Source organism: Trichinella spiralis (assembly GCF_000181795.1).
Source record: "Trichinella spiralis strain ISS 195 chromosome Unknown Scfld7, whole genome shotgun sequence".
NCBI classification, from domain to species: Eukaryota; Metazoa; Nematoda; class Enoplea; order Trichinellida; family Trichinellidae; genus Trichinella; species Trichinella spiralis.
The window spans coordinates 113,306-138,153 of NW_003526946.1; the positions used below are offsets into that span (position 1 = coordinate 113,306).

The 24,848-nt window shown below is 34.1% G+C and overlaps 6 protein-coding genes across 6 annotated transcripts; 4 read left to right on the forward strand and 2 right to left on the reverse strand.

The window, feature by feature from the left end:
• Window positions 1–126: 126 nt before the first annotated feature.
• Tsp_11870 (putative proto-onCogene tyrosine-protein kinase FER) lies at window positions 127–4,153 on the reverse strand. Its single transcript, XM_003372930.1, has 10 exons — window positions 4,090–4,153; window positions 2,309–2,397; window positions 2,119–2,199; window positions 1,921–2,053; window positions 1,614–1,810; window positions 1,109–1,528; window positions 894–1,062; window positions 709–816; window positions 491–603; window positions 127–153 (listed from the first exon to the last, which is right to left on the reverse strand). Exons 1-10 carry the CDS (start codon window positions 4,151–4,153, stop codon window positions 127–129), a joined length of 1,401 nt encoding a protein of 466 aa, XP_003372978.1.
• Window positions 4,154–4,317: 164 nt separating this feature from the next.
• Tsp_11871 (putative AT hook motif protein) lies at window positions 4,318–11,139 on the forward strand. The gene is made up of 19 exons (XM_003372931.1): window positions 4,318–4,404; window positions 4,844–5,068; window positions 6,285–6,365; window positions 6,631–6,746; window positions 6,819–6,913; window positions 7,155–7,335; window positions 7,411–7,524; window positions 7,575–7,607; window positions 7,670–7,767; window positions 7,854–7,993; window positions 8,053–8,259; window positions 8,319–8,479; window positions 8,544–8,670; window positions 8,753–8,893; window positions 9,090–9,464; window positions 9,507–9,738; window positions 9,805–9,919; window positions 9,986–10,124; window positions 10,183–11,139. Exons 1-19 carry the CDS (start codon window positions 4,318–4,320, stop codon window positions 11,137–11,139), a joined length of 3,624 nt encoding a protein of 1,207 aa, XP_003372979.1.
• Window positions 11,140–12,057: 918 nt separating this feature from the next.
• Tsp_11872 (hypothetical protein) lies at window positions 12,058–12,671 on the forward strand. Its single transcript, XM_003372932.1, is given in 3 exon segments — window positions 12,058–12,150; window positions 12,161–12,298; window positions 12,366–12,671. The coding sequence occupies 3 exon segments, from the start codon at window positions 12,058–12,060 to the stop codon at window positions 12,669–12,671; spliced, it is 537 nt and encodes a 178-aa protein (XP_003372980.1).
• Window positions 12,672–14,349: 1,678 nt separating this feature from the next.
• Tsp_11873 (conserved hypothetical protein) lies at window positions 14,350–15,363 on the reverse strand. The gene is made up of 4 exons (XM_003372933.1): window positions 15,209–15,363; window positions 15,027–15,149; window positions 14,405–14,955; window positions 14,350–14,372 (listed from the first exon to the last, which is right to left on the reverse strand). Exons 1-4 carry the CDS (start codon window positions 15,361–15,363, stop codon window positions 14,350–14,352), a joined length of 852 nt encoding a protein of 283 aa, XP_003372981.1.
• A 695-nt stretch (window positions 15,364–16,058) lies between these two features.
• Tsp_11874 (tyrosine-protein phosphatase 1) lies at window positions 16,059–19,483 on the forward strand. Its single transcript, XM_003372934.1, has 13 exons — window positions 16,059–16,073; window positions 16,429–16,462; window positions 16,784–16,962; window positions 17,038–17,151; window positions 17,202–17,320; window positions 17,687–17,769; window positions 17,842–17,962; window positions 18,019–18,106; window positions 18,374–18,526; window positions 18,603–18,763; window positions 18,826–18,894; window positions 18,957–19,157; window positions 19,477–19,483. The coding sequence occupies exons 1-13, from the start codon at window positions 16,059–16,061 to the stop codon at window positions 19,481–19,483; spliced, it is 1,344 nt and encodes a 447-aa protein (XP_003372982.1).
• Window positions 19,484–22,818: 3,335 nt separating this feature from the next.
• Window positions 22,819–24,570, forward strand: Tsp_11875 (tyrosine-protein phosphatase 1). Its single transcript, XM_003372935.1, has 6 exons — window positions 22,819–22,836; window positions 22,886–23,019; window positions 23,182–23,452; window positions 23,595–23,993; window positions 24,067–24,280; window positions 24,410–24,570. Exons 1-6 carry the CDS (start codon window positions 22,819–22,821, stop codon window positions 24,568–24,570), a joined length of 1,197 nt encoding a protein of 398 aa, XP_003372983.1.
• Window positions 24,571–24,848: the final 278 nt, after the last annotated feature.

The following is a 24,848-nucleotide window of genomic DNA, read 5'->3' on the forward strand; positions in this document are numbered from 1 at the left end:
AATAGTAATTTTTGAAATGCATATTAAATTCAATATTTTAAATTATATGATTACTTCCAGAGAGATTCAATAATGAAACTGTGCCAAAGAACAAGTTATATATACATTTCATTTTTTCAACTAGCTTTACTTTAATTTTGGAAAGAGAACAATCTTAAATAGGAGAATAAAAAATTCAAAATTGATCAACATAAATAGTATGGTCCGCAATGTAAAAAATAATTTTATCTATTGATGATATCTATATTTAGTGTGTAACGAAGCATTTTGAAAATCAATACCGCTAAGTGCTCCATTGATTTAATGAGGAAAGCAAAACAATAAGGTAATATAACATTAAATTAGATTTATAAAAACAAAAAATTCGTAAGTTAATAGTTAGTTAGGCAGTTAGTTATAGAATATCAAGGAGTTACAAAAATATTGAATGGTTATAAAAAATAATTCACATTCATTACTAAAAATCCCTTCCTTTACATATAGCTTCAACCTTTTTTTTTATTGTTGAAAACGCTGGACGATTATCTGGAGACAACTCCCAGCACTGCATCATCAACTGCACTAATGATGCAGGCATATCCGCTGGGGGAGTGAGGCGCTTTCCTAAAATTAAAGCTCCATATTAACAGTCAGAATATCAGCGGCTAGTAGTGGGAAATTTGAGCAGACTACCATCTAGTAAAAATTTGATCAATTTTATGACAAAACTGTCGCCCATCAACTCTTCCTCTTCACTGTACGGAGATTTGCCCTCGGTGAAAATTTCCCACATCAAAATCCCATACGACCAGACGTCACTTTTTTCAGTATATATTCCTGAAATTTTGATTTCACGTTTATTAATTTTTTGTATACTTGCATATAAAAACAATATTTGTAACATTTTAATATACTTGTTCTGATCGAATCCGGTGGAGTCCACTTGATTGGAACTGGCTTGGCTGCGTTGTGAATCTTGTATATTCCACCTTCTCGTGCCATTCCAAAATCGGAAATTTTCAAAAGTCCTTTCTTGAGTAGACAGTTTCGTGCTGCCAAATCTCTTAAAACAGCCACAAGAGACTTTCATTTAACCTAAAAACTATTGCATAAAAATATTCCACTTTACCGATGAACAATGCCCTCTGCAGCGATATATTCCATCCCACAGGATGCATAGAAGCAGAAAACTCCTTTGCTCTTCCAAGTGAACTTGCCTCGGTTCTTTTTCAGATGGTTGATCAGAGTCGCTGTTTGAAAAGAAATAGAATAAATTGAAATTAGCTTCAGAAATATCCCAAGAAAAAAGAGCATTTTTTTTACTGTCGCAATATTCCATGATCAATTTCACTTGTTTGGTGTCTACAGAGACGCCAAAGAAGCGAACCAAATTTCTGTGTTTCAAATTTCGAAAACGTCGACATTCGGAAAAGAACTGCTTTCTTTCATCCAGTGGAATATCTTTCCCTTTCAAAAATTTCACTGCAACATCAGTCACTTCACCGTTTCCAGTGTGCATTATAGCGTGTTGTACAATACCGAAGTGCCCCTAATGGTGCAAGAGAAAAAAGCATTATGCATATATATATATATATATATATATATATATATACAACAGTTTGCTTTCAACTTACTTCTCCAAGTGTTTCTTTAAATTCTAACTGCATTTCGTTTATAATCCATTCTGGTCGAATCACTGGATTTTTCAATATGAAAACACCTTTATGAGTGCTGATCGCTTGTTTCGCAATTGCATCGTCCATTAAATCACTCACCGACTTGTAATGATGGTCTCCAGCAAAATATCCTTTCTTAAAAGCAGAACAGATCTCTCATAATTTTCAAATAATAGCAAATAATAATAATAATAATATATCACATTATTCAACTGAATGGCAAGATGGTAAATTGTGTTCGAACTAATGCCGGATATGCAATAACCGCTGGAATGTTCTTTGCCATGCTCCGTTTTTCTCACTAGAAAATCTCCATTTTTTTCCAACAAAGTTTCTACATCATCTCTCGGAAGAAATCCAAAAAAATATGGTCTCATTTGTATAGTTTCATCCCGGCTCTAAATTTTATTTTCACTAAATAAAAAGCAAACAAACAAACAAACAAAGAAATACAACAACGTACCTTTTCCGAGGAAGTGTCTTTTAGCGATGAACTCCCTTTGTCCAACTTTCTTCTACTTCTTGAGAACATTTTTCTCCAAAACTTTCAAAACTTAGGAAATTAAAATTAATTCTAAATTAGCCAACAAAAAAATTAGCATTTAAATGCTCCTTCCAGTAAGGATTTTTCTTTATTAAAGAACAAAACAAACAAAAGAATCATACATACTTGATGGGTGCAAAACGTAATTGATAAATTTTAGTGCAAGAAATCGCAGACTACCAGCCAACCGACGACTTGCTCAAAAGATAACAGAATGACAATGTAAAAGTTAAAATCTTAGATAATACTAACTGCTTTAAACTACTTTAAAGCAATATGAAACTTTAAAATTACACAGCATGTAATTTAAACAATATATTCTAAAATGGTTTTCATTAACAATAGGGCAGAAGATAAATAAAGAAATAAAATAAAATAAATATATTTGGTAAAAAATTAAAAAAAATACAGTACAAAAACAGCTAAAAATAATTATCTTTATTTTTTGATAACCAGTTTTGTTGTTATTTTACTTTTAATATTTTTGTGTTTTGGGTTTGATTTACGGCTGCGATATAAAATTATTTTCGTTCATTTTATTCAAAAGCAAATGTAATATTTTTTATGAATTAAACATTGATAAAATGAGAAAGTCAGTGCGATAATATTTAGGCACGAAGAGCGAAAAAAACTAACTGACGAAATTCGAAACAGATATGGTTTGTATTAATGGCTTTTGACTACTCAAATTTGAATTAATTGAAATTTCAGGAATAGCAGAATGAATACTTTCAAGAAGACTGATCTTATGCAATGTGAATTTTGAAAAAAAGAAACGACTTTTTTTCACTACTATATATTATGCATTGTTCGCAGATTAGCATTAGAAAAGCTATTCTTAAAACTAGAAAGATATTCAAATGATAAAATTGAGATAAATGTTTATATCCCAAAAAGTAAGCTCACGATAAAAATTCTAAACTACTATATGAAGAAACTTATTAAACTTATGAAAGTAATAATAACATCGGTTATACAAATTACATAAAAAGAAAAATGCATTATTTGTATTTTTGACGCGAAACAGTTTTTCCAATTGCACACCTTACTATTAAAACTAATATATAATTAATGCACATAATTTAAGCTGAAATTTAGCAATAAACCAATGTATTGCAGTATGCGACAGAAAAGTGTTCCAAATGTAAAACAACTCAATCAAAGAATAAGAAGATATTCAAAATAAAGTACTACTTGTTTTATTTTTTTGTGCGTCATGTCACTTTTCAATGTTTTTCTTTTCTTCTGCAACTCCTCGATTCAATCGCATCTGTACTTTGATCTAGGTTTAATCATGTATGATAATCATGTGGATTGTTCACAAAGGTCTGAGCATAGGTTAATCGTAAACAATGAAAATCTTCCCAAATTAAAAAAATAATACTTGGAAAAATAATTTGTAAAATAATACATTTGATCTTCTTTTTATTGTTAATTTTTAAGATATTCAAATATTAATTGGGTAATTAAAAAATTTAATTGTAACAGTAAAGAGTAAAAGAAAATAAATGATCAAAAAGCATCATGATTTCTTCACAAGCTTTTAAAAATTTATTAACTTTATGTTAAGCACAGTTTTAAGCGCTTATACTTTTAAAAACCTTCCAAATTCAAGCAATCAATGAAATAGGTCATTTAAAATATTTTGATGATTTATTTGGTAAAATCAGTATACACTACCAGCATATGAAATATTATATAAGTTAAAAAGTACATTTAGTTAAATGTGAATAAATTATGGGATAACGAAGTAAACAATAAAAAATTTTCAAAGTTCATTCAAAATATTTAAACAAAAGTTTTAAATAATTATAATAAAAATATCCGTAATTATTTATTTGATTTCGAAACGTAATAAAATAAATTACAGCTTTTGGCTCTTATATTAACTGCGTTCGTATACTGAAATATTCATATTTTTAAAACGTTGTAGGTCATTACTTGTACCTGCCATTCTTTAACAGTATACCAACAATTTCCATTTTGCGCGGATTTTCTTTTTAAATTGTGAAAAGTTAAACGATTTATATAATTGATAAATTTTTGATAAAAAAATTATGTCACACATGTTGCATGTAAATTATATTATTGAAATGTAATATCATTTCATTGTAGACAATGTCATCCAATGATGTAATCTATCCAGAAAACTGTTCTCCGCTGACAGCCAATTTGAGTTCTAATGATTTAGTCAAACGATTGAAGGTTAGTTGTGGAAAAAATTTTTTTTGCTCATTTAATGTTTTTTGCGTAGGTACTTTCGAATGCCCTCGGTAAGTTGACTCAAGAAGAGGCTGCAGAAACTGATTATCGAAAACTAGCCATGTTTCTTAAATCACTTGAACTGATGAATCATAAAAGCAAAGAAGTTAAAGTTTTCCTGGCTTGTTGTTTTGTCGAATTGTTTCGTTTGTACGTTCCTGCTGGTCCATTTGAGGATTCGTCTGATGTTTTCGTAATTGCTTGTTGATGCTTAAAAAAAGTTTCTAATAACTTGTGAAATAGGCTGTTCAAAGTTTTCTGTTGGATGAATTGAAAGCCATTGCAACTGCAAAAAATCATTTATTCGGTCATTACTATTATATACTGGAGGTAAGAAGTATTTCAATTTGTTTATTATTCCCTTATCTGTTTATTCTTTAAGACCATATCAAATATTAAAGTGTTTAATATCCTCATCGATCTGCCAAATGCAAGTGAAATGGCACTCAAACTGTTCAAAGCATTGTTCTTCATTGCAAGAATAAAGGAGGATGAAAAAATTGTAAATCTGAGCACTGAAATTATTGACAGCTTGTTGCAAGAAATGGATTATCTTCCTGAAGAATGTGTAGACTTTTTAATGGAACATTTGGTTGAACCTTTGAAAGTAAGTTGTATAAAATTTTACAAGTCAAATATAGCATTTATGAGTCGCACTGCATTAATTTTTTCTTGTAACTTTTCATCATGAAAATTCAATTAATAATGTATTAAATTATAATTTTTATTATGTATAAATGATAATTTAAAGTTGTGCAGTTTTTTTCCACCAATATTACTTAAATAGGTAGTTGTATTATTTATATGCAGACTGATTTTGAACGGCAATTCATACTATTTTAAAGGAGAAATTGAGTTTTAAGAAAATAATATGAATTAAAAAATATTTTTGTTCACCGATAAAGGAATATCTTTATAATTTAACACCATTTGCCTATATTATATATATATATATATGTATGATTTGTATTTGCTAAATTACTTCAGTCCATAAAATAAATATTTTTCGATTGTTAGTTTTTTTTTTCTTATTTTTTTGGGCATTCCTTTCCAATCAGTTTTTTTTCAACGGTCAAACTTTAATTATAGATTAGTGCTCTGATTTGTTTGCAGAGTTGATCAAAGTTGATAATGCCACGCAATCACACACTATTTCACAGGTTGCATATTTTAGAGCACTTTTGACATTCATCTTTTCATACAAGTAATTATTAATTTTCACTAACTACTAATTTTATTCATAAAAAAAATTTAAAGTGATTAAGAAGAGTGCTACGTATTATTTACTTATTTATTTTTGGAATGGGTGGACAATAGAAAGATGCGCTGTTTACGACATGTTCTAATGCTGCAACTACAATTCATAGGAATGTAACAAATTATGGAATGTAGGCAATGTTTGGCTGATAAAATTAATGTTAGTTGTTGAATTCTTCAAACCTCAATGTCATCAGGGTTCAAAAAGTAACTATTCGTTGTTACAGTACATTATTGAAACAATGAAGTTCATAATACGAAAATTACTGTAATTTTATATTTGTATTAGTACTTTTATATTTATTGTTAAAATTGATAATTTGTAAATAACTGTTTAATAAAGTGTAATTGATTAATTAATAAATTTTAATTTATGAATTATTAAGTTTTAGTTTTAAGTTTACCCATCATGTGTAAGTGTATTATTAATTTTGGTAGCATTTATTTGTAAATATTTTTTACGAATGTTTGATGTGTTTCATCAGTTTATAATTTTTCAAGGTATTCCATTAATATACAGGAAATAATTTTAATACTGGCATGACTATAATGTGAAATGCTTCTAGTCCGAAGAAGTTAATGCTTATAAGTTTGCGAAAAAAATTCTGATCAAAAGCGAAAATTATATTAAAGCATCTTTGAGTACGGTAAGTTTCATCGGTCAGGTAAATGTTTTTTGTTGATGTTTCTGAATTGCATATGTACTGCAGGCATTGGGTAGTGCGTTGTTGGAAGAAGAATGTGCGTATCATTTTATCTGGAAGCATTGTTGTAGCGTTATCGTTGAACTGTACCGTGTAAACCCAGTTTTTGTTATGAATATTGTGCCGATGCTAGAGATCAAATTCAAGGTTCAGTTTTCCTTTTTATTATGCATTTTTTCAAAAGCAACAATTATGACAATTTTTGAAGAGCGTCGAAGAATCTGAGCGATTGAACGGAATACGTTTTTATGAAAAGTTGGCCACCGATTCAGACTTCAACGTCATCAATGACCATCCTTTACTGTGGAAGCAATTTGTCGGCAGGTATTCCATGTTTGATTTGCATAAATTTCAAAGAAGTTTGTTTACATTACAAGAAAACGCTTTATGTTGCAGATTTAGTGACATATCTGCTAACGTTCGACTGGGGTGTGCTAAAGTGATTGGTGAAATTTTGTCGATTCATCCAGAATTGACGGACGAACTGACCGGTCAGTGATCGCAGTGCAGTAGATTGTTTAATTGCAAAATTTTCCTTGTGGTGCTCGCTTTAGAAGTTCTGGTGATGCGTTCAAGGGATACAGAGGAGTCGGTTCGATTGGAAATACTGAACATAATTTTAAAATTAATAAAGAGCCACACGAAAAATTTGAACAACGAATTGTTGAATTCTGTCGGAGCACGTACTTTGGATAAAAAAGTTTGTTTTTGAAATGAAATTTAATAATCCAGTTTACATGTGCACTTTGCATACTTTGCAGTTCAAAGTTCGTAAAGAGGCTTTGCGTTGTTTGGGAGCGTTGAATCATAAAATTGTGTCCTGTAAACTTGAAGACGTAACTGAAAATTTGGACACTACATCCATTTGCAGCAAACTACTTCATACTTATTACAGTACAAACTTCGACGATAGGTTATTAATTTTAAGAAAAGTTTGGGATCTTGGAGGAGGATGAATCTTTAAGATGCAATTGTTCTTTTATTGTAGAATATTGTGTGAAAAGCTGTTGTACACGTCGATTGTACCGTTCAAGCTGCCTTGTGAACAGAAAATGAATATTTTGCTAAACGTTTACGCTACTATAGATGAACCTGCCGTGAAGTAAGCATAAAACTGGAAAAAAATGTTCATTTCAAATTGTTTTATTTCAGGTGTTTCAATGAAATTATAAAACAACAGGACAGGTAGTATATTTGCATATTTTTTTTTCAATTTGAATTTTTTCATATCGGTTATTATTTTGTAGCACTCGATTATTGATGCGATCTATCATCAACTTGGACAAAGGTGACGATGATAGTAGTCGATTTAATAAAGTATTGGTGAAAATTAAGCAACTTGCCGGTGAGGAGTGCTCAAAGAATATATGATATGTTTGAAAAGAAAAATCACAACTGGTCGATCATATTTGTTGTTTGTATTTCATTTAGAAACATTCACAAATAGCTTAAAAGTGACTGAACATTTGAAGCAGTTTTTTAGCTGCTTGCAAAAAGACAAACGCATGTTGAATTTAGTTGAATCGTTGATAGACATGAAATACAAAACGAATGAAGTTGAACCAGTGGTGGTAAGATGCGCATTTTACTTGGATGATTTTTGAGAAATTTGATTTTATTCAATTTTAAGAAAGAAATTATGTCCAGATTAGCCAAAGAACGAAAAGATATATTGTCAGTGGCACGGTTGCTCCTTGAAAGGGCTTCTCCCGTGCTACTCGACGCGGATGCGCTGGACGTGTTGTTTGAACTAGTGGAGAATGTAGTTCTTGGCACGCAATCTTTGCAGGGTATTAGTGAAGATCATTACCGTTCGCGAAGCTTAGATCTTCTTTTGGTGTGATGTTCGCTTGTGATCTTTTTTTATCCAAGATGATAGATATATGTGTTTTTTAGCTATTATCGTGCGCTTTTTCGCAAGTATTTTCCACTGAAACTTCACTTCAAATATTGATCGGTTTTTTGAAAGAGCAAAGCGAAGCGACGGTCGTGGAAATTGCACTGCAGATCATAGCTAATGTGGCTGCAAATTTTCGAACCTATCCCCGCTTGCAAGGGTCTGTTTTCGGGAATAGTTTCACAAATTTCATTGTTTCTATTAAATTTTATTCACAATTTCAGATTGCTCATTTCAATATTGAAAAAGTTGATCGAGAAAGGTCCGATGAAACAAGCGAAACATGCTGTGAAATGTTTCCACAAACTTTGCGGCGACGACAATCGATCTTCTTTTGCCGCAATGTTTCATGTAGCTTTTTCTTTTAAAAATTAATATGAAAAATGAAACCAAAAATATGTTTAATATTTGTTTTTTCTTTTATTTCATTTAGGGTCTGAAAGTTCGCGCTTTGGAACAAGAAACAGGACTTGCAACAATTCTCACCAGCTTGGGATGCATCGCCACTTGTTGTCCGAACATTTTCTACGACGACGTGAAATGCGTCATTGATCACCTTCGCAATGCTTTGTTTGTATGGTGGCTTTTTGGAAAACAAAAATGTATTTTTTTTTCAAATTGATCATAAATCAGTTTTTAGACTTCGACGGGCGAATCGTTCGATGACAGTTTGCAGACAAAAGTATTTTTTATCGTTTTTTTAATATTAATATGAAAATTATTGGAAAACAATTATTGTTGCATATTGTATGCAGATTGCGTTTGTGCAGCTGATCGTGAGATGGTTGGTGAGTTCGACGTCGGCGGATTGTGCAGAAGTGCAAAATTGCATGCAATTTCTCATGTCTTTGGTCACGATGACAAATGAGACGAGAAATGAATTGAATCTGAAGTTTGTTGGACAACTGTTGTGGAAAATTTTTGCAAACTTAATTGAGAAAATTTTTTTCTTTTCTTTCTTTTTTGCTCAGGAAGGACGTGGCTTCTGCAATGAAAGTTGCAGCGGGATGCGGGATGTTGAAATTGCTTCAGTTGAAAATATTTCGACAATTGTTGACCGTTCAACAGTACAGAGAAATTGCGTTTTTAACTTTTGTATGACTTTTGAATTTTGTCATACAAATAGCAATATTAATATAATCACAGTCAGTCAGTGTGTATGTGTGTGTGTGTGTGTGTGCTTTTAGGATTCTTCTGACGTTGTTCGGGAAAAATTTCTAACCAAACTTCAAAAATATGTGAAAGATTTGAAATTGTCAATCAAGTTCATGGCATTTTATCCGCTGATCAATTTGGTATCGTCTGGGAATAAAAAAGTGCTGGACAAGCAGAAGAAAATGTTGCAGCAATCATTACTGTTCAACATCCACCGGCGTCGTCAATTTGTTCGATGCAATCCGGCTGTACAAGCTGACAGGGGTGTGTATGGCTCATATTGTTGTTTTTTTGGAAAGTGAATTCAGATTTTTAACATATTTATTTTAGCGATTTTATTGGAATATTTACCCGAATATTATATATGTTACGTTATATATTTGCTTTCCTATTGGCCGGGCTTTCGCAAGCACGACGACATCAAAGCGCTGACAACACTTCGAAAGTACACTCACTCACTCACTGACTGAGCTTTTTCATATTTCATTGATTTGTATTGTTCATTTTCAAGATGTTTGTGGTTTGCCATCGAGCCGTTGACAGTGAAGAAAGAAGGCGATGAATTTAATTATGATTTTTTATTTTACTTACTCATCGACTTGAAGCACACGAAGTTGCAGAACGAACTGGAAAATACACAACAGAATGAGGTTTTTATTTTGTCAAGAAAAATTGTTTAAATTATTATCATTTTTTGTTGTTTTGTAGAAATTTTGGGCTTTGTGCGATCTGGCGTTGTTGGTTTTGAACGTATCACCTCATGATATTTTAAAGAAGGGAACGTCGGCAAGGCAGAGGAATGTTTTGCCGACGAGATTTTTCAACGTCTCTTTCAAGATGGCGCCGAATATCTCTTCCTACTTACCGGTAGAAATGCAACTAGGGGAAAAGCATGAAAAGCACAAGGTGCGACAAGTTGCTGGCTTGTCTGCTTCGACTTCAATTTTACGAAACCAGAGCAAAGAGTTGTCTAAAAGAGACACCAGTAGAGGGCTCGATTTGGAGGATTCTTCCTTGGATGAAAGCAAATTATTAGTTGAACAGATGACGACGGCCAACGGCCCGGCATCGCCGACTGTGGAAATTGTCCGCAAAAGGGGAAGGCCGCGTAAATATGCTGTGAATACTGGTGAGTCGGGCGTGGCGACACCGGTCGCCAATTTTGCGGGCTCGTTACCAATTGACAGCAACAAGAATGGCGTGGATGATGCAGGGGAACACCGAAAGCGGAAAGAACAGCCGGACAGCAGCAGTGGTAGTGGATGTTTAGCATTGGATCAGGATGGTTCCAATTCTAAAAATGCGTCCGAAGCCGAAGCCGAAGGCTTGTCATCCGACGTCGGTGAAACACCTCCCCGCAAGCGTGGCAGACCTCGGAAATATCACATTCCGCAGACGAACGGCTCGTCCGCTAGCGAAAGCTCAACTCCAAAATTGGACTGCGAACAACAACAGCAACAGCAACAGCAAAGCGACTCTGCCATTGGGATGCCAAGCCGAAAACGCAGTGCAGAAGTTGAAGAAACGACGACGCCGGAAACAACAAAGCGGAAACGAGGTAGGCCGAGGCGGCAGACATTCGACCCAAAGTTACCGACCCCCGCCACTCCGTTAGTAATTACCAGACGGAGCGCTAGAATAAACAGAAGAAGAATGACACAATGAAAGCGAATCATAAACTAGCCATATACATATACATATCCATATACATGCATACATATGGGGGATAAAAAACTAGCACAAGTGATCAAATCAGGACACGAGAAACCGGGTTATATACTAATACTGTTGTGAAATCACAAGTCTAGATTAGTGGTTAAAATTGCATTTTATTATAATAATGCACACACATACATTGCATGAAGTTTGCCATTTAGTTTTTACCTTTTAATACGTAGCATGTTTTATTGCATTTCAATACTGTTTGTATTATACTGTGTGTATAATATATTGAATGTTGTCATTTTGTACCAGACTTTCAATTAAACACGTTTCACAAAGAAAAAAGAAAGATTTATTTATTATTTAGGAAACAAAAATCAATGTGAAAAATGAATACATTTTCATTTCTGCCTTTTGCCAACAATGCCTTTGAAAATACTTTTCGATTTTCGCTGCTGTCGACGTCTAAGCAAGCGTTTGTCCAGAGGAATATAAGCGTAAGGTTCCAAATTGGATGTTCTCTTGTGAATGCCAGTATCTTTCCTTTTGTGCTTTTCCACTTTTGAATTCTTCTTTTTTGCTACTTGCCGTTTAATGGGATGATCAACAACTTCGCTATGTCCACTTTCTCCATCATCATCATCCTCGTCTTCTTCTTCTTCTTTGTCAAATTCATACTCTTGGTGTTCAGCTTCATCCTGCAGCATTTTTTCATCATCATCATCAATAATGATTCGACCATCTTCTGCAATTGCAAAATCATCTTCTTCAAACAATTTCTTGTTCATTTTTTTGTCTTTTAATATTAAATGTTTGTCCAGATTGAGATCGAGCAAATCGGCAATCTCGTCGTCAGCCGCTTCTTTCAAATTCACGCTAACAGTGGAAGCTGCTTTTTTCATCACTTTCCTCCTCTGAGTCATGTTGGTCGAATTTTGCTTCGGATCAAATAGCAACATTCTCACCGTATCTGGTTTGGTAGTTCTTGCAGATTTCAATGATCTCCTGCCGGCGGTGATTTGAGTTTTGCTTCTATTCTGCTGCTTCAAGCCCAACTTTCTGCGCATCCGCACCGCTAGCAGCTTGCGCACGGCAACAAGACGCTTTCTTGCTTCTTGCGGAGCAAATTTGGCCACCTCTTCAAATGAATACTGTCCGATCAGTTCTTCCAACACTTCTCTAGTTTTGAAACGAAAATGCCTGGCGCAGACGCAGTTCTGCTTGAATAGCGCTTCGACGATCGTCCTGAAATACTGATCACAAACGTAACTTGGCTGCGTCTTCAAAAAGCCCAAATAGAATTGCAAACACGAAGCAACCACTGGTCGTTGGTCACTTCTGATCAACTTGTCCATCACTTGCATCATTTTGTCCAACAGTACAGCCGGCAGTTGATACTTGAACAGCAAAAATCGAAATCCGTACACTACACTGCAAATGTTCGACGCACTGTTGCTTTGCAAATTCAAGCGGTCCAGCAGAATGTCCATTACCTCTTCCAAAGCCAGATCCCTGGTGCCGCGGATTTTTTCTAAAAATTCCACCACTGCGAACAACAAATTCGCCACACACCGTTTCAATTTCGCATTTCCACCGTGAACATCATCGAACGCTTGGACAAGCCATTTTTTCAAATCGATCACTTCACTCGACTGCAAGTGATCAATTATGGCCAGAATACAGTGGTAACGACGCGCTTTGACTGACAAAGTCAACTTTTCCTTGGGCAAATTATCAATAATAACCATAGCTGGTTCAATTTTCATGTTGGTGGTGGTCGTATTTTTCAAAACTGCTTCCAAAAGTTGGTAAACCTTCTTCTTCAATGTACATTTCTCGTTCAGTTTGCAGTCATTGGTCCACAAAAATTCCCAAACTGCCTCCAAAGCCGCGGCATTCAAATGCGATGCCAACATTACCAACATATCCATCGGCTTTTCCACGTTCAGATGTTCGTTTTGCAAGTCGTCGCCGATCCGTTTCAAACCGAAACTGGCCAATTTGGATTTCAATTCATCGCTAGCGAACGTGAAGCACCTCTTCACCGTGGCTGCCAATGCCAATTTCACTGCCACCACCGACGAATCGTCGTCGGCCAAACTGCTGCAGCAGTACAGCTTGCAGAGCAGTGGTGAAATTCGATCGCAAAATTTTTCCAACTCCAACCGACTATATGCTTCTGTGTGCAACAAATTTCTGATCGCTTTCAGCACAGTCAATCTCAAATCCGGCCTCTCTGTCAGCGAAGTTCCAATCACATCGCACAATTTATCCAAACAAGCTGGCAAATCGACTGCATTTCGACAAAAGCTTGGAAACAAATTCCAAATTTGCTTTTGCAAAAATTCGTACAATTTCGCGTTGCTTTCATCTCTCTGCTGTTCGGCTAAGCAAGAGCAAGCGAACAATTTCAATCGGATTGCCATTGGAAAATAATATTCAAGAAAATATTGGATCCTGGCACAACGTACACTGAACGACAATACTTTCAACATCCAAACTTGGGATAGATCTACCGGTACGCCCGGCGCGACTGCTTGGTCGAATTTCAACCGCACATGTGTCATCACCTCTTCTACACCGACGTGCTTGATCATAATGGAAAATAAATTTTCAATCATAGTCGACTGTTTCAACAGCTCGTGATTGTTGTACATCTCGGTGAGGTTGTTGGTGAAAATTTTCAACTCGTCCAATTGGGAAACGTAGTTGCCAAAATTTTCAAAAAAACATCCGCACAATTCAAATGCAACAGCCGTTGTGCATTGCGCTTCGACTAGGTCGTGGAAAAAGCGACTGAAGAGACTGAACAACGACTTTGCATAATTTTTCTTCTCTACAAAACAGTTTTTCAAAAGTAATCGAACAACTTTGGCACTTTTTTCAACGATCCTTTGGCTGGATGATGACAACCAAGGCATCGCGTCGACGATCAATTTTTCCGCAAAACTGCTCGCCAACTTGTCATCCCGCTCTTCTAGACAAAGAATTGCTTCGACAGTCGTATCCAACCAGACGATAAAAAGATCTGCTTTCAGAAAGTTGGGTCGGAAGTCACCGAGCGCGAGAATAAGTTGTGCATTCAACTTTGTACATATTGACGGCTTCGTGCTGAACATACATTTCAGTAAATCAAAGCCTAAACTGCAGAGGCTGCCTTCGTCGTCAGCCATGTGAGTTAAAACAAGTTCACTTTGCTTTCTTATGTAATAATCACCCATATATGGCAAGACCCGCTTCAACAAACAAAATATATATTCCACAATACGTTGCTGTTCGCCATTGCTTTTACATTCAAGATGATGCATGCAAAATTTGGCGCATAAATTCACTGCTGGATGAACATTGGATGAGTTTTCATTTTTTCCCAAAATCACATGCAAAACCGCAATACACGCGTAACGGCGAAGTCGATGTTTGCAATTGATGGAATAAGACAAAATTGTGTTCAGCATTTCCGCTGTACTAGTATATTGCCAAACGCTGTTCGGCTGTACTTTCAACAATATAGCCAAACAAATTAAAGTATGACGCAACAGTAATTCTTCTTCGGTTCCAGAATATTTACGCAGGAGAGTGTAAAAAATTTTCGATACGTCAGAAAAACGAGAAACGAGCAAAGTCGACGGAACTTGAGGCATCACTTTGGCTAACAAAAATGTCACTGATGCGATACTATTCTTGTCAGTTGTTTCTGATAGCAATACGCACAATGCGGCAAAATATTCGACCGCATTCTCGTTACCACCTTTGTCTTTAATTACTTTTGAAATCGCCGTTATTACACTGATAACACTTTCACGAAACTCAAAGTCATTTCTAAATTATACAGTAGAAAAATTATGCAATATATAAATTGTTTCTTTCATTAATTTACAAATTATATGTACCGCATTTCATTGGAAACCTTTAATATGCTCATATTCGTACACTGCGTAATAGCCGTAAACTTGGATACACATGAATCGTCGCTGTCAACTGACATGTTATCAACAGCTGGTTCCGATTTATTTCTAACAAATGCCTAAATATTCAATTTACTTTTAAAATTTAATCAATTTAGATACAAAACCTGAATAACACAAAGCGTTCAAGTACATTTTGTGCAACAAACAGGCCTGATTTAGCTTGCTGACGATGTTTATTATATTCTGGATTGGAATCACAGCTATGTCCCTTCGCCCATTTTTGTTTTGTAAATAACTTTCTTTTTATTTGCTTCGGCATATTTAACAGAATCAATACAATTATCGATTATAACTCAATACAGTATACTTTATCATAATTACAATTAAAGTAAAATCTTCTACAGTATGATTCACAATGATATTTAAGTTGTTACTGTAGAAATAAAAATTGTGATTTGATAGCACTCAGTTAGTTTCAATTATCAACTGTTGCTTACTTAAATTTTATGAAAATAAAAATAGTGTTCTTATTACCCACTGTGTAACTGGCATTTTAGTTTTTCTTATTTTAGTTTAAATAAACGAAATAGAATGCCAGTTAATGAAACATGCATAAGAAAATTTATTTGATTTAAAATTCAGCTTGAATATCGTTTTTTATCATTTATTTTGAAAATTAAATGAGTCTTTTAAAATCAAAAATCTGAACAATATTAAATCTAAACATGTAATTTTTAATTTATTTCTCAAAAATTACGCTAAAAATGAAATTCTGAATATTACTGACGATAATTACATTAGCATATTTTTTTATTTGTAAAAAAATTCATAAGTAAAATAAAAACATACTTTATTTTCAATATATACTGTAATTGTTTTTGATAATTACAATGGAGGCGTAAATTCTTTTTTCCAAGCGAGTATTCAGTGCCTGTGTGTAGTAATCATTGAAACCTGCACTCTGTTTTTTATGACTTGTTAACAGAACACCTCGAATAGCCTCTGAATATGTTAATGGAGCTTCTAATGGTGTTCTTACAATTTTAGTTGCTGTTTAGCGTCGTTTGCTTTTTATTTTGGTATGAAATGTGCGACATTTTGCATTTTTGATTTGATGAATATGTTGCAGTTCTATTAAGTTTGATGAACAATTAATAGTTGAACGATTTATTTTTTTCTTCAATGTATATCACATGTTTGTACATATGATTGTTTCGTTTTTTAGCTTGCTGTTTTTGTTGTGAATAATGTATGACGCTGCATGCATTTACGGACGATAAAATTTAAGATCTTTTATATGCAGAATTTTTATTAAGTTTTTCTTTGTTTATTTCTTTTCAATTCATTTAATCGATATTTGTGTAAGGTTGTTCGTTTTTTTAAGATTGCCATTGTAATGAATGATTTAGTGTCACACGGTAAATAGGTAGATTGAACCGAGAATAGGAAATGCTTGACATGAGGGCATTATTTTATTCCAGCGTTTTGAAGTAACCATTTTACGGTGTATTTTATACTTTGAATTGTTTTTTTTAATTATTTTGTAATTGAACTAGCTTTTGATCTTTTGTTCAGTTTATTATTAGAATGCATATTAAAGAGACGTGAAAAAAGGATTTTCACTGTTAACTCAGTTTGTTATATCTTTTCAAGGTTTTATTTCTGCAGTGTATGATTTTGTATGGTATTTTTTTGATGTTTTATTGTTTTCATAGTTCAACTTTGTGATATATTTTCAGAGTTCACATGGAACGAATCTGCGAATGAAAACTTTCTGCTTCTAATGCTGCGTTTCGGAAGTGGAATATATAATTTACGCGAAACTGAAATGATCGGTGATGCCGGTCGTTCGGCTCATCGAACTTTGCACTGCACTGTTCATTTTTTGGATGGCAGTCAACATGACTTTGAGTTGGAGGTAATTTTTCTAAATAAATAAATATATCTTTCTTTTCGTAATAACTTTTTCATTAATTTCTGCTTTGATTTTTAGAAACATGCATTGGGTCAAGATTTGTTAAATTTGTCATTTGAATATCTTGAATTGTTGGAAAAAGATTATTTTGGACTGCAATTCACTGATTTAATGCCCGGCCCTGATTCAATGGTAAATATTAGTTTTTTGTTAGTTTTTTTCAAACTAAGATTTATTTTTAGCGTTGGCTTGAACCGACAAAGTCAATTCGCAAGCAAATGCAATGTCCACCGTACATTTTGCATTTCCGAGTGAAATTTTACGTTAGCGATCCAAGCAAACTATTAGAAGAGTATACAAGGTATTGTTTTTTTTCTGATTTCTTTATTCAGCATTTTCTTTGTAGTAGGTGAAGCAGTTTCTCTATAAAGATTTTGATTTTTGTTTTTCTACTGAATTTTCATTTCAGTTTCTCAGATGACCTTTCTGCACTTTTTGATGCTTGATACACATGTTTAAGTAGGGTTACTGTATATTGGGTACATTCACTTTTATGGTGGCATTGAAGTACTTCAGATTTGTAAATTTCTTTTTGTTACTTTATACTTTTGCATAAATTCAGCTTTACAGAAAATTTTTTTTATTAAACGTACATTATTTAAATTTGAACAAGTGTTTCTCACTTTGTTAGAAGTATACTTATTTCATTTGAATTTCTGATTTTTAGATATCATTTTTATCTGCAATTGAGGAAAGATATTTTGGATGGTCATCTTGTTTGTCCAGAACCATCTTTAGCTCTTTTAGCCAGTTACGCAGTTCAATGTAAATATATTCCTTGATTGTTTTTTAATTTTATGACAAATGTTTGATATTTTTCAGCTGAATTTGGAGACCATAGTTCTGAAGAGCACGGAGATAATTATTTAAGTTCATTTCGATTTATTTCTAAGCAAAGTGCAACATTTTTGCAAAAAGTTGCAGATTTGCACAAGCAGCACAGGTTGGACGAATGAGTAAAATAATTTAAAAATTGATACTTATTTTATTTCATTTCAGGGGGCAGACTCCTGCGGATGCAGAATTTAATTTTTTAGATCACGCGAAAAGATTGGATACATATGGGGTGGAACTTTTCCATGCTAAGGTATTGTGTAGTTTATTCATATTTACATTAGAATAATAATTTATATATATTTTTTAAATATAAATTGATGATTATGGGAATTAATTCTGAACTTTAATAATGCAAACTATGACGATAAATTATTTTTTTTTCATGATGAATCCAGTGAAAAATAGCTTCATGCTATAAAATTTGCATACTTTGTATTATATATGCTTATTGTTTTTTTTGTGGATAAAAAAAATCATTTTAGTTGGGAATATTATTATTAATTTTAATTTTTGTTAGGATGGGAATTTAGCGGAAGTTCAGCTGGGTGTGGGCGCTTTTGGTGTGGGTTTGTTTCAACAGACTGTTCGAACGAACACTTACCCTTGGTCGAAGATCGTGAAAATCAGTTTCAAGCGGAAACAGTTTTTTTTACAACTCAAACCCGAGCCGGTAGGTTTCCAAGTATGAAGCTTCAACTTTGGGGTTGGTAATTTTATTTGCATGTTTCATTTATTTTTTTTTGCAGAAATCTGCCGATGCAATTTTGAATTTCACCCTTTCTTCGACGTTGACTAGTAAATTGCTCTGGAAATCTTGCATTGAGCATCACACATTTTTTCGATTGGTATCGCCTCCTGCTCCAGTTTCGAAACCTCTGTTCGCTTTTGGATCACGCTTTCGTTACAGGTATTGGGAAAATATAGTTTTTTTTTTATTTATTACGATCAGTAATAATTTCATTTTTATAGTGGTCGAACGGAGTATCAAACATTAGAAGAGATGAAACGTCGTACACGAATGCAACGGCCATTTACAAGGTTGTGTTGTTTATTATGAACATATGAACAATATGTATATATATATTTTTTTTAATTTATAGATTTAATAGTAACGGTTGCTTTGCACGATCGACAATTTGCGGCGGATCGACAACTTACGGACGTTGCAAAGAGACAGCGAATTTTGCTGGTTCTCCTTCGACTAGTGGTACAAATGTTCACAACAGCTCTGCCCCTTCAACATCCGCTTCTTTCAAACATGCTAACTCGACCGTAGACGGCACACCTGCAAACGGTCCATGGTATGTACAATTATGTTTTAGCTGTTTTTTTTCCTGAAAAAATTATTAATACTTTTTATTATTGCTGTTCCATCATTAACTTATTTAATTTTCTTCTGGAACCATCTATTAAGTGTTAATGTTTCCACAATCTTCGTTTGAATTCATCTTGAATATTTTAAGTACTTTTGAATTTTGTCGTCTTCATTTTTTATTCAAAATTCGAAATATGCATTTGCAATGAAGACGCGTTGCAGTTTTTTCTTTTTGAATGAATGATCGCAACAGTTGAATGAAGAGCATTTTAATTTTTTTTATTTTAAATTTTTGACTGATAAAGTATTTAATCTTCTGGTTGAAAAATCGATTTATTATTAGTGGAATAATGTTTGTCGTATGATTTTCATCCTTATTGTTTCCGTTAAAGCTGAAAAGGAGGAATAGAATAGACGATGATGATACGTTGATGTGATGGTCGCCCGGACGACGATGATGCTTTTTATTATTTGGTTTTAATGAAAATTTGGGTGTTGTTTTTTCGGTCACTTAAAAGAGCAATAGCAGCAACAGTTTATTCTTCTCCAACATACAAGTGTAAAATTATTTGCTTGTATTTCAATATTTTTTTTTGAATTTTCGAAGTTAGTGAGCGAACTTGGAATGGTTTAATTATTTTCGTAAATTATGTTTCATTCTTTTTTGCAACTATTTCACAGTTTTAAATTGTTGTGATTATTATGAAAGTGATGAAGTTTTTTTTTTTCATCTTCTTAAACATACATTTACGCGTAAAATTTATACTTTATTGCATTTTCGTTCAGAATAATCATGAAAATAAATAGATTGGCCTGTTGGGTAGCATTTGAGAAAATATTTCATTTCATTTATTTTATACTTTAATTTTATTTCGAAATTCTGAACCTTTGGGAATATTTTTTTTTCTAAATATGGCTAACTATATATTTCAGCAATTCTGGCGTAATTTATTTTTCACTTTGAAAATTGATACTCCTATCCTGTATTATTAAATCTAAGAAGGTTAACTATTAATAATAAAAGTAGTAGTATTTTCTGAATAATAAAAAAAATATGTTTAACTCAGTATTTAATTTTTTTTATTTCTTATGACGTCATTGATTTCTTAGTTCTTATTTTTTTCATTGTAATTATTTGACGTATTGGTTGTTGCGTTCAATAGTAATAATAATAATAATACAACTAACTCCTCTTCACTTCAAATTGCATCAGGTGCATGATTAAAAGAAAATTCCATCGTTTGAGCAAGAATCGATTAGAATAAGAAACTGTGCAACTGAGGAATTCGTTGGAAAATATTGCTCTTCCTGTTATTAAAATAAATTTGTTATTGATGCTTCTCAGATAGAGCTGCTGCTGCACAATCGCAAGTGGAACGAAAACGATTTTCCACATTATGCTCAAGGGACATGACATGAGGTGGTGAACTGAATGTGCGTGATGCGCGTAGTTAGCATCTATTTTTACTCACATACGTCTTCATTGTGCAGCTTTTGCTTTCGGCATTTCTCTTTTCACATATCCACCGTATACACATGTATATTATGTACATGTAATGTAACGCTTGGGAATGAATAGTTTCGCGTATTTATTTATTTTATTGAATTGTGATTTTTTTTTCTTCAATTGGCTTTTATAATTAGAATTTGTTTCAATCAATGACAATATACGAAATTGCACTGTTGGTTGAGTTATTTACGAAAGAAGAAGAAGAAGAAGGGGAAAAATCGAAAAATTTTCATCGTTGGTTTATTCTAGTACAAGCAATTGCTAGCTTGATAACTTAGCTCGATTGTGAAGTGTCGAAGGGAGGAACGGGATGACTTTTTTAAATAAATAAATATATATATATATAGTAATTATTTCAGTGTAATAATTGATTTGTATTGTATTCAATTCATCTTATTATTTTCCATTGTATGCGTGTATATTTTTTGTCGAACATTTTTGGGATTGATCAGTTTGGTTTCTGATGAAAAGTATTTCTGTTGTACAAATTGCGCAGAGTCTAGTTTTGCAAATGTCCCGAATTTGTACAAGCAAAGTGACACCAATCATCGCCTTTTACTCGTGCAGACAATGGCTGGTACTTTTTGAACCATGTGCGCGGTCATATACTTCTTCATCATCATTCATCGTACCTCTTCTCTGATCATCTCGGCTGCTTAACGCACCATTGCAGAAGTTACTACCGTGTGTACATCTTGTATTACTACGTAGTGTGATATGGTTGATTCGATTTAAATATATTTTTTATTCATCTCATTTTCTCAAACGACTGGCATTGACAATTCGTCTGTCACAAGTGTTGTCGGATGTCCTTGCGACGATGATGATGGCGACCGCTAAAATGGTCAATTTATTCTTGTCCATTTTTTGTTTGGTTGGTCATCTGAAGAAGCGGGGAAGATTGTGGTTGTAATTGTCAGCCGGTGTATTATTATTATTATTTATTCTTTTTTTTTCGTTCGACAATTTTCACTGCTCCATTTGACTGCGCATATGTATGTGTACATTGGTTGTTGGTTGTTGCGTTGGTATGCATTCGTCCAATTCGACTGTTGCCCATTCTGATCATCGAATGACCAACGGCCACATTTATCACGCCCGACTTACCGTGGCTATTCATTTTTTGAAGTATGCTATTGAACAAATGTGTCGTATAGTAATTATAAAAGAATAATTTATAATTTGAATATTTCCATTCCAATTATTGTATGAAATATGAAATTGTTGTTGTTGTAGTCGACGGCCGAATTAGTTTTTTTTTTCATATGCTAATGGTGCGCTTGTAGAAACACTGTAGCCGGAAGATTAGAATTTCACGAAATGAGCGTGCAGCGGTCGTAACTTTTTCTCGACCTTTTTTTCTCTACATTCCATCTTCATTTACAAGAATATATTGATGCAAATTTCCATTCGTATAATTTGCTGCATGTAAATTTTTAAATATTCTGTGCTTTGTTGTTTCAGTGTTGTTTTTTCCGTTTGCAGATGCGCGTGTTGCGCATGACTATGTTGAACCGTTAATGTAAATATGCAATACTGGCACTTTTCAAAAGCAGATGTACTTACTTTTGTTGATTGATTTGAACAGCGCGGTCAGGCTACTTACTCTGCTGCTACGTACACACACACACATACTACACTTGCTTGTACATTTGTACACTTGTTCAAGTAGTTTGATTTGCTTATTTTTTGTGAGATGATGGCAATTATTTATTTATTTATATGTTGATGGAAATTTATATTTAAAATTTTTTTCTATCTATTGTACTACGGTTTTTTTGTTTGATTTCGTTGGAAAAAAAATTGCAAAAATATTTCGCATGCAGTGAAAAATGTTAGGCTTTTCTCGACGATTGGGGGATCAAGATTGACCTTTCATTTTTCACTCCACAGCTTCTGTGAATGAATGTTTGCTTTGGAAAGTGGTGGTTGAAAATTGACCAGTTGACAAGAGCGGCGGGAATTTAATCGAAGATGTTGACGGAAGAAAAAGCATTTTTTTTTCTTTTATGAAATTTTCCATTTTCCACAATTTTTTCTTCAACGTTGCTTTCGTTTCAAGTTGCAACTTTCTTTTTCCATACGGTATTTCTTTTATTCTGTGTTCCCAACATTGACCGGTTCTTTCTAGATTATTATGTGCATTGTTCGTGTTGTATGTATTGTATAGTTTTGTTTGTTGTCCAGAAGAAGCCGTGCAGTAGAAGCGGCTTTTTGAACCGAAGGCCAGTGACCCATTTTTCTTCCACCTCGTAACAGTTGACGATAGTGCACGGGGTGTTGGCATTGTTGTTGTTGCTGTTGCTGTTTTCACTTATTTAATATCTGGAATTCGATTGTTCTCATGGATAGAATGCTTTCTGCTTACATCTGCAGTAATTAATCATCATCCGTCTTTTTGAAATTAATTCCACTCCACCCTAAATATGATTCAGTCGGTGTGGATTGTTGAAAGAAAAAACGTTGTTGTTTTTTAAATTTTACTCTACTGAACTTTCAGCGAACTGATACCATCGTCCGCGGCGAATTCGAACGGATTTGAGAAGCAGCTTCCGTCGAGCTGCAAGCAGCAGACGGACAGTTTGGTTCGAAAAATGCCCCTGGAAACCACGTTCGGTTTGGGCGGTACGACGGTCGAAATTATCGACCAGTCGTTTGATTTTCCGTCCACCTCGTCCCAACAGCGCGGTTCAGCTTCGTTGGGTTTGTCGTCGTCGCATTTCGGCGCCGGCACCACCCTGCACCACCGGATGTTCCAGTCGAGGATGCAGGTGAGATCACTGTTGAACTCTTGACGAGAGGATGTATTTTATTTTATCGTATTTTATTTATTCTTTTACTGAGATAGCAAGATGGAAATTTTTCTGACAACTTGTAAATTGGTAAAAGTGGTAAATTTGTTTTGTTTTTAAGGATCAGGGAAATGCGAAAGTTGCCTTTCGCCGAGGAGCATGCTTAAATCGATTTTCACCTCAGTGCACATTATCCGGCCCGACGACAGTCGCTGCTGGCGCATATCATCACCACCATCATCATCATTCTCATCATCAACAACAACAACAAACGGTTTGTGCCAGCTGCGTTGGAGGAATGTGCGCATCTTTCGGTCAACGATGTCTGACCGTGGGTAGAAGCACCACTAGCCTTTTGTCCAGTCCAGGCCATCACTCGGTGCGTAGCACGAATGGTGGTGGTTCTGCGAGCACGCTGAACAACGGCACTAATGCGGCGGCCAATTTCCAACCTGGCAATGACGAAGCATTGGTGACCATTCGTATGCGCCCAGATCCTCAAGGCAGATTCGGCTTCAACGTTAAAGTACTGTTTTTATCCTTTGGATTTTTAAAGAAAAGATATCATCAATTTTGCGTCATCATTTTTTCAGGGTGGATGTGATCAAAATTATCCAATTATTGTCAGTCGTGTAATTCCAGACAGTCCAGCGGATACATGTTTTCCACGATTGAATGAAGGCGATCAAGTGGTGGCGATCAACGGCGTCGAAGTGTCCCATTGTACCCACGAACAAGTTGTACGCTACATTCGTGCTTGCAAGGAGTCCGTTTCTCAGGAACTAGTGCTTGTTGTTCGACCGAACGGTGAGTATTCGGAGAGATGAATTATTATTATTATTATTATTTTATTGGTGACATTTTATTTTTGCAATTTTCATAAAACAAAATTTTTTGAATTTTTTAATGTGCTACTACTACTTGTAATCATTACAGCTTATATTGGCGAAGATATAGAAGAACCAGACTTACAGTATGTTCCTCTGACGCCCCACGTGGCTGATTGTGTACCCAGGCCAGATATACTTCATCAGTCTCTTATTTTATTGAAAGATAGTCTTGCATCTGGAAGTGCAATAGTCAATTTTGAAGTTTGATTGATTGATCGATTGATTTTTTTTTGCATTTTGTTTGCTAAACAGAGACCAATTTTTTTTGTACAAATTATATCGTAAATCACCTTCGATGAGTATCAACGTTGCACTGTGTGCTGAAACGTGACGAAAAACAGATATCATGATATTTCAGCATGTATTTTTTGCTTATTTACTCCCTTTCTTTTTAACAACACAGTTGGAGTAAAATTATATTTTACACCACAAAACGCGGGGCATCATTAAAAACGGCCCAAAATGGTGATTACCTCAACGCAAGC

Bases quoted from the DNA above. Each gene is read 5' to 3' on its own strand.
- Tsp_11870 (XM_003372930.1), bottom strand. From the start codon at position 4,153: ATGGCAGGTACAAGTAATGACCTACAACGTTTTAAAAATATGAATATT. The intron at 2,054-2,118 runs GTACGTTGTTGT...AATAAAATTTAG, and splicing joins AAGACACTTCCTCGGAAAAG to AGCCGGGATGAAACTATACA. The intron at 1,063-1,108 runs GTAAAGTGGAAT...GTTAAATGAAAG, and splicing joins GCAGAGGGCATTGTTCATCG to TCTCTTGTGGCTGTTTTAAG.
- Tsp_11871 (XM_003372931.1), top strand. From the start codon at position 4,318: ATGTCATCCAATGATGTAATCTATCCAGAAAACTGTTCTCCGCTGACA. The intron at 6,747-6,818 runs GTATTCCATGTT...TTTATGTTGCAG, and splicing joins TGGAAGCAATTTGTCGGCAG to ATTTAGTGACATATCTGCTA. The intron at 8,480-8,543 runs GTCTGTTTTCGG...TCACAATTTCAG, and splicing joins ACCTATCCCCGCTTGCAAGG to ATTGCTCATTTCAATATTGA.
- Tsp_11872 (XM_003372932.1), top strand. From the start codon at position 12,058: ATGTTGGTCGAATTTTGCTTCGGATCAAATAGCAACATTCTCACCGTA. The intron at 12,299-12,365 runs GTTCTTCCAACA...CTGCTTGAATAG, and splicing joins AAATGAATACTGTCCGATCA to CGCTTCGACGATCGTCCTGA.
- Tsp_11873 (XM_003372933.1), bottom strand. From the start codon at position 15,363: ATGCCGAAGCAAATAAAAAGAAAGTTATTTACAAAACAAAAATGGGCG. The intron at 15,150-15,208 runs GTTTTGTATCTA...GGCATTTGTTAG, and splicing joins GAACGCTTTGTGTTATTCAG to AAATAAATCGGAACCAGCTG. The intron at 14,956-15,026 runs GTACATATAATT...TGTATAATTTAG, and splicing joins AAGGTTTCCAATGAAATGCG to AAATGACTTTGAGTTTCGTG.
- Tsp_11874 (XM_003372934.1), top strand. The intron at 18,527-18,602 runs GTAGGTTTCCAA...TTTTTTTTGCAG, and splicing joins TACAACTCAAACCCGAGCCG to AAATCTGCCGATGCAATTTT. The intron at 18,895-18,956 runs GTTGTGTTGTTT...TTTAATTTATAG, and splicing joins ATGCAACGGCCATTTACAAG to ATTTAATAGTAACGGTTGCT.
- Tsp_11875 (XM_003372935.1), top strand. The intron at 23,453-23,594 runs GTGAGATCACTG...TTTGTTTTTAAG, and splicing joins TGTTCCAGTCGAGGATGCAG to GATCAGGGAAATGCGAAAGT. The intron at 23,994-24,066 runs GTTAAAGTACTG...TCATTTTTTCAG, and splicing joins AAGGCAGATTCGGCTTCAAC to GGTGGATGTGATCAAAATTA.